The sequence below is a fragment of the Podarcis gaigeae genome, assembly GCF_964106915.1.
Source record: "Podarcis gaigeae genome assembly, chromosome: Z".
NCBI classification, from domain to species: Eukaryota; Metazoa; Chordata; class Lepidosauria; order Squamata; family Lacertidae; genus Podarcis; species Podarcis gaigeae.
In genome coordinates this window covers 16489808-16501889 of record NC_139691.1, presented here as the reverse complement: position 1 = coordinate 16501889, position 12082 = coordinate 16489808, and the positions used below count along the sequence as shown (strand labels likewise).

The 12082-nt window shown below is 47.4% G+C and overlaps 1 protein-coding gene across 1 annotated transcript; it reads left to right on the top strand.

The window, feature by feature from the left end:
- Positions 1–2548: 2548 nt before the first annotated feature.
- ZDHHC12 (zDHHC palmitoyltransferase 12) lies at positions 2549–10004 on the top strand. Its single transcript, XM_083721014.1, has 5 exons — positions 2549–2727; positions 4432–4568; positions 5576–5662; positions 7580–7746; positions 8885–10004. The coding sequence occupies exons 1-5, from the start codon at positions 2622–2624 to the stop codon at positions 9195–9197; spliced, it is 810 nt and encodes a 269-aa protein (XP_083577140.1). The 5' UTR covers positions 2549–2621; the 3' UTR covers positions 9198–10004.
- The last annotated feature ends 2078 nt before the right edge of the window (positions 10005–12082 follow it).

The following is a 12082-nucleotide window of genomic DNA, read 5'->3' as shown; positions in this document are numbered from 1 at the left end:
TCATCCTCCTTTGTGCAGTGCAGAGTCAAAATGCTTTACATTTCTTATCCAGTAAGAGCTGCTGTGACAGTGGAATGGACTAGAGGTGGTGGGCCGAGTTTGGATGGCCATCTAATGGATGCTTTAGTTGAGATTCCTGCATTGCAGGGGTTGGACTAGATGGCCCTTTGGGGTCCCTTCCACCTCCACAATTCTTTGATTCTGTGGGGGAAGACATCCCTGTTTAAAGTGGTATCATGGTGCTTTAAATGTAGAGTGTGTATGTAGCCTAAATTTCACTCAGATTGGACCTATTAAATGATTGGCAACCGTGTTCATTAATTTGACCTAAGAACATAAGCAGAGCCCTGTTGGATCAGGCTTTGGCCCATCTAGTCCAGCCTCCTGTCCCAACAGTGGCCAACCAGATGCCTCTGGGAAACCCACAACCATCCCTCCATCTCAGCAAGCAAGAGGCCTCAAGAAGGAAGTGCAACAGGGCCACTGAGAGGCGTGACCTGCAGAGAGGCCTGGGAGTTAGACAGAGGCTTGGACAACTGCATTTGGTGCATGCATATACACACAGCCCATGCCTGGGGTCCTCCTCTCCTTGTTCAGGGCCCAGCTGCTCATGTGGAGGACTTTGGCCAGATTCAGCAACAGATTCATACAGAGCCAAGTGGAACCTTCTTGGTCGCTCTGTGTCACCTGGCCCTGTTGAGCTGGTTGCTACACTTCCATCCAGAGTTGCAGCGGCCAGGAACAAGCAATCTCCAGACCACATGAACTCAGCACTCTCACCTCTGGGACTTTCCTCTGAAGAAAGATGGAAAGAGAAGAGTTTCTCTCCCTTTCTCCTAACACTGCAGGTTGTGGGCATCCACTGAAGCTGAACATTAGAACATTCAGGACAGATCAAAGGAAGAACTTATTCATGCAGCACATAGTTAAACTGTGGGACTCCTCCTCACAGGAGGCAGTGGTGACCAATTTGGATAGATTGAAGAGAGGATTAGACAACTCCATGGAGGAGAGGTACCAGCCATGATGGTTGTGTTCTGCCTCCATGGTTAGAGGCAGCAATGTTCCTGAAGACCAGCCGCTGGAAGCCACAGGAGAGGCGGATGCCTTTGATCTTGGGTGCTGCTTGCAGGTTTCCCACAGGCATCTGGTTGGCTGTGGCAAGAAGAGGATACTGGGTTAGACTAGCCATTGGCCTGATCCATCAGGTTATTATGTTCACTGCCTCAACACACAATTACCTATGCAGGATGAATAGATGTGAACGAGATGGGGTCCTTCCTAGTGCTGTTTCACAAAGGCCTTTTCCCTCACTGCATTTTACTTAAGGTATCTGTATACGAAAAAATTAAATGGGAACGTGCAGATCAAGCAGGTGTGCTCATAAGTAAACTGGAATTGCCTCCACCACTCTCATGGGCGTAGCCAGGATTTTTGTTGGGGGGCGGAGGACATTTTTAGGGGGGACAGAATCTTAGATTTGTATTGATTGGGGGGTCAGCTGCCCCCCTGCTCCCCTTTGGCTATGCCTATGACCACTCTTATCCAGTGTCCATACCACAAATGGGTTGCGCCAAGCTCACAATAAAAATGATGAACCCATCATGAAACCAGTTCAGAGCCTGAATGCTGGAAGGTTCAAAGCAGTCAACAGAAGATACTTCTTCACTCAGTGCATCAGTGGCTACCATTAAACAAAAACGTGTTGAGTTCACCATTGGGTCCCCTCCTCCGTGACTGAAACTCTGAGGAACAAGTCTCCTCATTTCCACCTTGAAAGCCAGGTGCCACTTGGGGCACCTTAAAGCCAGAAGAGGGGAGGTGGAGCAGAGCAGACTTCATGGCCATGGAGGAAGTCACTGACAAAGCATGAAAGGCAGGGAAAAGCAAACTTTCTGAGTTTCTGGTCCATGGTGTCTCCCAGATTCAGAAACTCCTTGCCAAGAGTGCAGAGGAGGGGAGCCTAGGTATGCCTCTGATTGCACGCTGGACACGGTACAAAAAAACATAAAACAAAAAAACCTGAAAGGTGCTCTGGCTCTCCTGGAGATTCAAGACTGCCCCCGTCACCAGGCAAAGATGGAGACTGCAGGCCAACCCTGGAAGTTTGGCAGCCTTAGTGTGGCCTGAAAGAGATGGAGGGCTGGGGAGCAAGAGGGTGTCCAGCAGGGCTGTTTGGACGCACCTCTGTCATATATTAATGATGACGTCTGCATTTGATGAAGGGGCTCCTGTCCATGATATATTATTATTATTTTAATTTCTGCATCGCAGGGGGTTGGACTAGATGATCCCTGGGGTCCCTTCCAACTCTACAGTTCTATAGTTCTAACGATAATCAGAATACTTCTTTGCTACTGTTATTTAAATCATTAATCGAAAACGACTGATAAGATGCCACAAAGCTCCTCGGCAGCCCTTCACTGCCTCATCGAAGTCCGCCCCGCCCCTCCGTTCCAGACTTCGGATCCAACTCGCTACATTCCGCCTCTGACGCTAGCCAATCGCCACGCTTCTTCCATGACACACGCCCCGCCCGCTTCTCGCAGTCTCTTTCCGCCTCTTTCCGCAACTTTGTGGCCGGCTTGGTTGCGGAGCTCTGTTGCTCCCGGCAGGCAGCGATGATGGCGTGGAGAGGGGCGCGGGGCAGCGGGGGTTTCATGGTCCGGGCAGTGTACGTGGGGCTCACCTGCGGTGTCCTGCTGGGGCTCTTCCTCTACCCTACAGGTGAGGCAGTCTCTCCCTCTCCTCCCTCTCCGTAAAAGTGGGGCGGTAGGATCAGGACCCCTAGGGTTCAGATCTGCACTCAGGCTACAGAGTAAGCATTCTGGCACCCCCAAAAAATCTTGGTTTGGTTTCAAAACGGGGGGAAGATATTAAGTTGTGTATTTTTCTCTATAGACCTTTTTTTTAAAAAAAATAAAATAAAACCATGGGTAATTGCGGAAGGTTTGTAAGTTCAGTGGTGGAGCATCTCCAGAGCTGGGAATCTCCTTTGCCTGAAACCTGGAGAGCAGCTGCTGCCTGTCAGTGCAGACAATACTAAGCTAGATGGACCAGTGGGTCTGACTCTGTATGAAGGCACCTTTCTGTGTAGCATGCTGAGTGGCTTTAGTCTAGCCCAGGGTGGTCCAACCCTCAAGGACTTTTTTGGCAGCTCTCTGCAAAATTTTATAACCCTCCCCCCCCCCAAGCTTCCCCACAATGATAGAGCTGGGCAGGAGCGTCAAATTTTGTCCTGCCTGCCCCCCCAGCACGCAACAAGGCAGTGTGGGGCTTGTGGGTTCTGTGTCGAAGCACTTTTGTGGCCCACTTGATATTAAAATTTGGGCCACCCTACTCTACAGAGTTATTGGGAGCGTAAAGGGGTGGGGGTAGGAGAACCATCCCCCTGCCTTACATTCCCAAGAGGAAGGAATAGAGGGGGCTATAAATATAACAAATTTAAAGATGTAAGAATCTAAAAGAGGGTACAATTTCTTTTTCTCCTTACAGTTGGCTGCAGTAGGTTTTCTTTATTCCGAAATAAATATACACGGGGGGAATTAATGCAGAGAGCTGGAGTTGCAAGATAGTCTGTGGGTTGGGTTGTGACTGAGGGCAGTGGGGTTAAGGGGGGAGCACTTTGCACATGGTCAGAGGTAATACAGGTTTTCCTCTTCCTCCTCTATTTGTTTACTTTACCAAAAGACGAAAAAGGGGGATATGAAATGCACAGATGGATAGATTTTACAGCAATGATGAAAACATGGGAATGTCCTGTCCCCCCCAATATAAGTATTTGCCTGGCACTCAAAGGACAATCAGGGACACGGGTGGTGCTGTGGTCTAAACCACAGAGCCTAGGACTTGCCAATCAGAAGGTCGGTGGTTCGAATCCCCGCGACGGGGTGAGCTCCCGTTGCTCGGTCCCTGCTCCTGCCAACCTAGTAGTTCGAAAGCACTACAAGTGCAAGTAGATAAATAGGTACCGCTCTGGCGGGAAGGTAAACAGCATTTCCGTGCGCTGCTCTGGTTCGCCAGAAGCGGCTTAGTCCTGCTGGCCACATGACCCGGAAGCTATACGCCTGCTCCCTCAGCCAATAAAGTGAGATGAGCACCACAACCCCAGAGTCGTCCGCGACTGGACCTAATGGTCAGGGGTTCCTTTACCTTTACAAAGGACAATCATGTTGGAGGTGGGGAGCCCCATAGCAAGGCTCTGTTTGTCTCTCTTTCTGCAGCTGCTACCTGCCTTACCTTGGATAGTGGAGACTGATCAGTGGTCCAGGAGGTGCAGGGCTGGCCAACTGGGACACTTCCAATAGGAGTGGATGCCTTGCATCTCTGGGAGCTCATTCCCAGGAGATGCTGGGTTGTTTATGGTCAGAGCCCCCAAAACAGAATCATGTACAGTACATTTTCCCCGTGATAATTTCCCTTCTTTTTCAGACCTGCAAAGGCAAGAAGAGCAGGGAGACTTCCTCCAGCCCCTCTTGTTCCTCGCACTGGTTCTCTGCTCCATGTCGCTGTACTTTGTTGTCTCTCTCATGGACCCAGGATACGTTGAGCATGATGAAGAGGAGAAGGTATGTCATGGGAATGGTGTTCTACTGAGTCACTCCCTTAGCCCATCTGTCTCAGTACAGTGGTACCTCAGGTTAAGAACTTAATTTGTTCTGGAGGTCCGTTCTTAACCTGAAACTGTTCTTAACCTGAGGTACCACTTTAGTTAATGGGGCCTCCCGCTGCTGCCACGTGGTTTCTGTTCTCATCCTGAGGTAAAGTTCTTAACCAGAGGTACTACTTCCGGGTTAGAGGAGTCCGTAACCTGACGCGTCTGTAACCTGAAGTGTCTGTAACCCGAGGTACCACTGTACTGACTGGCAGCAGCATTCTGCAGGGTTTCAGGCAGAGTTCTCCCCCGCCCTCAGCCCAGCCTAGAGAGCTGTTGGGGATGGAACCTAGAACCTTCTGTGGGCAAAGCTTGAGGTCTACAATGGAGCTTCAACCCTGTGCCCTAAGAATGAAGTAAGATTCTAGCCCTCATTGTCCAGAATAAAGAGTGGAATTAAATAGGAATGCAGGAAGCTGCCATAAACGGAGTCACCTAGCTCATCATTGTGTACACTGATTGGCAGCAATGGCTCTCCAGGGTTTTGGGCAGGGGGGGTCCTCTCCCAACCCTAGCAAGAAATGCCATTGGATACATTTAAAGCACATGTCTTCTCTTCAAGAATCCTGGTTACAGTCATTTGTTAAAGGTGCTAGGAATCATAACTTTCTGTGGGATAAACCAGAATCCTTTGGGGGAAGCCATGGGCTTTAAATATGGAGTGTGTGTCACATTAAATGCTTTAGACCAGCCTTTCTCGACCTGTGGGTCCCCAGATGTTGTTGAACTATAATTCCCATCACCCCTAACTAGCAAGGCCAAAGCTCAGGGATGATGGGAGTTATGGTCCAACAACATCTGGGGACCCACAGGTTGAGAACCGCTGTTTTAGACACTCCTCCATTCCAATCCCTAAATGCTTATATTCTTTTTTCCCTTTTCCTTCATCTGGACTCTTTTTTATTTTTTTGTTTCTGGTAGGAACCTGTAAGTGATGAGAAGGAAGCAATGAACTCCGAGGAAGCTCTAAACCTCCGGCTCCGGCGCTGTGGCTACTGCTTGCTGAAGGTAGATATTCCTTGAAAAAGAGTCTTTTTCAAATCTAAAAGCCAATCATACAAACTCTTCCATTGTGGCCTAGCTGGTTTGTTTTGAAATTAAAAAATTTCCTTCTGCCATTTCTGAATTAAACAGAGAGGGCTGATTCTCTGGCTTCCTCTGTAGAATTTTATTCCATAATGAAAGATCCTTTCTCACAGCCGGGAGTGTTATTTTTACCCTTATCAGTACTTTGTCAAGGACACTCCACTCAGCTCAATAGAAAAAAAACAGTACTCCCAGCCTACTCCCTCCCGCTCTCCCACATTTCTCACAGTTAGATTTTTGCAATTATATATTCAGATCTTTACAACCATCAACATCAAAATAAAAAAGTTTTAATGTCCAGAGCAGTAGATTAATATTGTTACTTTTATTTTGAGTTCTATTTAGTCCAATATTAACAATAAATAATCCTCTTCTTTTAATCTTAATTTTTGACCAGCTAGTGCCTTTTAGTGAAATAATGCGCAATTATAATTCCCTTGGGTTAGATGTCGTCAACAGTTAAATAAATGGGTGTATCCCTGTTCCAGTCAGTCCCAGATCTCTCTTTTAAGGTTGCCCCCAGCTGCTGCTGCTGAAAGGAACCTCTGAAGACCTCCCACCATTAATCATTGTGCATTGCATCCATCTCAGTCTGCTAAGGCCTTATTTGGAGGAAATTTCCTGATCCTATGCCAGACCCTCAGCCCAGCTAAGCTCAGTACAATTGACACACCACCAGCAGCACTTCAAGGTTTCAAGCCAAGTGGTCTTTCCCAAGCCCCTACCTGGAGATGATTTATTTAAATTAGATATATCAGGGTAGTTCACAACATAGAAATGCAATATAAAAACACAAAATACATGATAAAAAATGAACAAAAAAACCCCCCACAAACCAATACCCCCTCAACACATTCAAAACAGATATTAGATGTTAATCAGCCAAAGGCCTGGTTAAAGAGAAACATATTCACCTGGTGTCCAAGAATATGTAATGAAGGCACCAGATGAGCTTCCCTGGGGAGAGCATTCTGCAAGCAAGGAACCTCCCCTGAAAAAGACCTGTTCTTGTGTTGCCATCCTCTGGACCTCTCGTGGAGGAGGCACACAAAGAAGGGCCTCAGAGGATGATCTCAGGGTCTGGGTATGGAGAGAGGTGGTCCTTGACATATTGTGGCCCTGAGACATTTAAGTCAAAACCAACACATTGAATTGGGCCGGGAAACTAATTAGCAGCCAGTGCAGTTGAGCCATGATTGGTGTAATATGCTCACACCATCTTGCTGGTGAGCAAACTTCTGCACCAGCTGAGGTTTGTGAACCATCTTCAGAGGCAGCCCTATGTATAACGCTGGGGATTGAACCTGGGACCTTCTGCATGCTCTGCCGCTGAGCTGTGTCTCTTTCCCTAAATATGAACCAATATCCCAGTCCCAATGGTTCTGAAATAAAGGGTGGCTTACATAGGGATATAGAGAGCTGCCTTCTCTTGAAGACTGACCATAGCTCAGTCTTGTGTTCACTGTCCATGGTTCTCCACAGTTTCAGGCAGGGGACTTCCTTAGAGATGCCATTGGGGATTGAACCAAAGGGGATCTTCTACATGCAAAGCATATGGTCCAGCACTGAGCCATGACCCCGCTCCCCTAAATATATAGTAAGATCCTAGCCCTCATTGTTCAGATGAATGGGGTGCATTAAAAAGGGACCTAGGAAGCAATGCCTTATACAGAGTTAGACCCTTGGACCCATCTAGCTCAGTATTGTCAACACTGGCCAGCAGCAGCTGCCTCCTGGGTTTCAGGTGGGGTGGGTGTGGGGTGTCTCTTTCCCAGACCCACCTGGAGATGAAAATGTAAGGAAGCACAAAAACGCATCCTGTTCTTTTCTATCTCACAGCAGCCAATGAGGGCCAGGCACTGCCAGGCGTGCCGGCACTGCGTCCGGCGCTATGACCACCATTGCCCCTGGATTTACAACTGCGTTGGGGAGAGGAATCACCCATTCTTTGTCGCCTATTTGGCTGTTCAGCTTGTGGTTCTCTTGTGGGCGCTGCCAGTGGCCTGGTAAGAAAGCTTATGGCGGGAGACCCCCAGACATTAATTTTTTTTATTGGTGTGTGTATGTAACAACCATAGAACCATAGAATCATAGAACCGTAAAGTTGGAAAGGATCCTGAGGGTCATCTAGTCCACCCCCCTGCAGTGCAGGAATCTCAACTAAAGCGTCTCTGTCAGATGGCCATCCAACCTATGCATAAAACGCTCCAATGAGGGAGAGCCCACCATCTCCGGAGGCAGTGGCGTAGCGTGGGTTGTCAGCACCCAGGGCAAGGCAAGTAATTTGTGCCCCCTAACCTGTGGATTGTGCCCCTTAACCCATGGATTTGCACCCCCTAACCCTAACCCCCAGATGTTGCGCCCGGTGCGGCCGGCACCCCCGGCACCCCCCACGCTACGCCACTGTTCGGAGGGAGTCCTTTCCACTGTCAAACAGCTCTTACCATCAGAAAGCTCTTCCTGATGTTTAGTCGTAATTTCCTTTCTCGTAACCAGGGATGAAAGAATGGTCATTCATTCATTCATCCATCCATCCATTCATGGGAACCTCACACAACGTTAACGGACCCAGGGCACACCCCTTTCCTCAAGACACCCCCCCTTGCTGCCCTGCTCCACCCGCTCATAGGACTGAGAATTCTCCCTTGATTGTCTTGAATGTCAGAGGTGTATTGGGATCGGTTGGAATAGAAATAACATTTTTGGGAGAATATTCATTTTTATCGCCAAGATTCTCCCCATTAATGATAATTGCATTCTGCCCCGTAAATCTAAGTCCTTTTAAATTTCCTTCCAAGTCCTCACATAATTATCTTTATAGATGTTATGATTGGTTACCAATAGCCACACTCCTAAGTACTTCTCTTTCCCCCTCAATTTTCCAGCTGGTAATTTCCCCTAATTTCTTTTTGGCTTGATTATCCATGTTCTTAACTAAGATTTTGGTTCTGTCTTTATTTATTTGAAACCCGCCAATTTTCCAAAATCAGTTATCTCCTTTAATAACTCTTAAGGCACTTTCTAAAGGTTGTTCCAAAGTTAAGACAATATCACCCACGAAAGCTTTGGTTTTATAATTTTGTGAATCTTGCAATAACTCTGATGTTGTCCTTTTTTTTTTTCCTCCACCACTAAAAAAAAAAGGTCTGGGCTTGATTTTGAGCATCCCTCATGGGCGTGGTTTCAGTATAACCTGCTTCTCCTTCTCTCCTTCCTCGTGGTTGCCATTTTCACTGTGGTGATGACTCTGCTCCTGGGCTGCCACCTCTACCTTGCCTCCCACAACACCACCACCTGGGAGTTCATGTCCCGTCACCGCATCTCCTACCTGAGAGATTGTGAAGTGGAAAACCCCTTCGACCGAGGAATCTTCCTCAACCTCTGGCAGTTCTTCTGCGCCTGCCGCCTCATCGCCTGGGAAACCCTGTACGCCGAAGTGGGAGGCCACACCGTGTGATCGTGGGCTGGGTGACAGCCCCCAACCCAGGACTAAGAGAGAGAGAAAAAGCTGTTAGCCGGGTGGAAGCAGATGTTTGTGTATTCTCCCAGCAGCTATGGAACTGAGGGGGAGAGGCTCACTTTTGCCAGTAGCTTTCCTACATATTTCAGCAAAATATGTAAAAAAATGGCCTTTCCCCAAAAGCCAAGATGGAGTGAGCTGTTCTGAGGTGTGTCCTTTGAGAAAGTGAACCCCACAGACCCTGCTTTCAGACCTTGCTGCTTAAACTGCTTTTTGGGGAGAGAGATGGGCAGGGGGGCTAGGAAGCCTGGTCCATTTGGGAGAGTGGGCTGCTGCCCAACCAGCCTCAGTCTGCCTCCCATGTGCCTTCCTTAAACCCCAGCAAGGAGTGGCCCTGCCTGTCCTTGGCTTTGGTTGCACTTATCATGGCTTCTGACCCAATGGGCCCCAGCCACCATGGATGGACCAAGAGGAGGAGGCCATATATTGAAGACCTACTTGGAGTTTTGTTTGGGGTGGGGCAGGGTGTGCCTTCTGTCAAGACTGGGCTCACTCTTTTTTAAAACAAAGAGCTATGTTCCCAGTATTCCTCCAGCATTTCATGGCGTGCCTTCAAGAAGTAGGTCTCAGGGACTAAAGCTTTGTTTAATAATTCTTGAGGTCCTCTTGGGAGCCTCTCCTCAGGAGAGGAGTTTAAACCTGTTTCTGCTTCTTCAATAGGAGGGACAATTTTTACACGCTGCATTTCTACATTCTGTTTTTGTAATCCAATAAAATTTAACATTATTAAAAGCTTAAACCTTGGTTCTTGCTTCTGGTCTCCCCACCTCCAATGCAACTTTCCCCAAAAAAACCTGTCTTCCTAATATTTCTACCTCAGTTTCCAGACAGGTTGTTTTTTAAAAGAACAAGCCTAAATTTATCTCTCACCTGAAGATTAATTCGAGAGTTCTTAAACTGTGGCTTTCTATTTGATTTTGGCCCTTTTTGGGCCTGAATCTAGTGCATGTCATGGTGGGTTGAATTTTTCTCAACTTTTCTCAAGGAAAAAATAAAGCTGCCTAATTATTGAGTCCAGACGATTCATCCCCCACTCAGTATTGTCTACACTGACTGGCAGCAGCTCTCCAGGGTTTCAGGCAGGGGACATTCCCAGTCCTACTGGAAGATGCTCTGCCATGGAACATAGAATCATATAATTGTAGCATTGAAAGGGACCTCGAGGGTCATCTAATTTAACCCTCTGCAATGCAGGAATCTCAACTAGATCATACATGACATATGACCAGCCAACCTCTGCTTTAAAAAGAAATAAAAAAGATTCCAGTCCTCATGGTCATGAATAAATAACTGATTTAAATTCCATAAAGAAGCTAAATACTGTACTCTGGTTCCACATTCAAAAGTTACATCATTATCACAACATTCCTTAAAAGGAAGAAAACTACGGTATTTTGACCCAGTGAGAATGAATCTGAGCTCTAGCAGGTGCCTGGAGACAAAGTTAAGTCTTTGAACCTCTGCCCTTCTGAGGTAAGAGGGTGGAGATGATCCAGAGGAGTTAGGCTCTTGACAAAGTGGCCCAAATCAATAGCCCCACCCAATGTGGGTGCAAAGGGTGTTTTCACAGTCCTGGCAAAGAGGGCATCCCAATTGATCTCTTGGGAAACAGAGAGGGAAGAAAAAACGTAGGATGGTAGCCAAAGCTACTCTTACTCAGGGTAGACCCAGGGAAGTCAATGGAGAGGATTAAGGCCCCAATTGCACTACAGTGGTACCTCGGGTTACAAACACCCCGGGTTACAGACTCCACTAACCTGGAAGTAGTACCTCGGGTACTTTACTTCAGGATGAGAACAGAAATCACGTGGCAGTGATACCTCAGGTTAAGAACGGACCCCCGGAACGAATTAAGTTTGTAACCAGAGGTACCACTGTATACATTTCTGGCATCATACCACTTTAAACAGTTGTGCCTACCCCAAAAGCATCATGGGAGTTTCTGCAGTTTGTTCTTGGAGCTGAGAATAGTTAGGAGACCCCTATTCCCTACGCAGGGCTACCATTCCCTGGGAAGAGGGATTGATTGTTAATCCATGTGGGAAATTACAGATCTGAACACCACTCACAAACTACAGTTCCCAGTATGCTTTGGGGGATGCTTGGTTTCTCCTACAGTATTTTGGTTTCAGTCATATCAACACTCACCAGCTGGGTTTGCTATTAGCGAGAGTAAAGAATAAAAACTGCCAACATAGCCATCATCTTAGCATTTATGTGGCCTATTTAATGTGTTCAGTGTGGGCCATAATTATATATTTTGGTTATGTCCACTCCACACAGACTTAAACACATGAACCTTTACCAATCTGGTGCATTCCAGGCGCTTTGCACAACACCTCTAGTTGTCAGCCCCCGCCAACATGGGGGGAAATAAATACTGGATTTCCCAGGAAAGTTACAACTAAATCCAGCAGTACTGTTTCAGCAGTCCTGGGCCAGTGATTCATTCACCCTCAGACTAACCTATCTCAGAGTCCTAGAACCATACAGGCTGAGTAGAGCCTACAGAAAGGCGTTTTTTCCATAGACAAGCAGTGTTGTATAGTGGTTTGGGCAATAGCTGTATGTTCTGGAGAATTCCCAAGCTCCTTTGCTCTGCTTTAGCTCCTACAAATGCCCTGTATGGATAGGAAATACAGTGGTACCTTGGGATGCGAACGGGATCCATTCCGGAGCCCCGTTCGCATCCTGAACGGAACGTAAAACACGATGGCACGTCTGCACGTGCGTGAGTCGCGTTTCCGTGCATGCGTGTGACGTCATTTTGAGTGTCTGCGCATGCGCTAGCGGCGAAACCCGGAAGTAATGCGCTCTGTTAC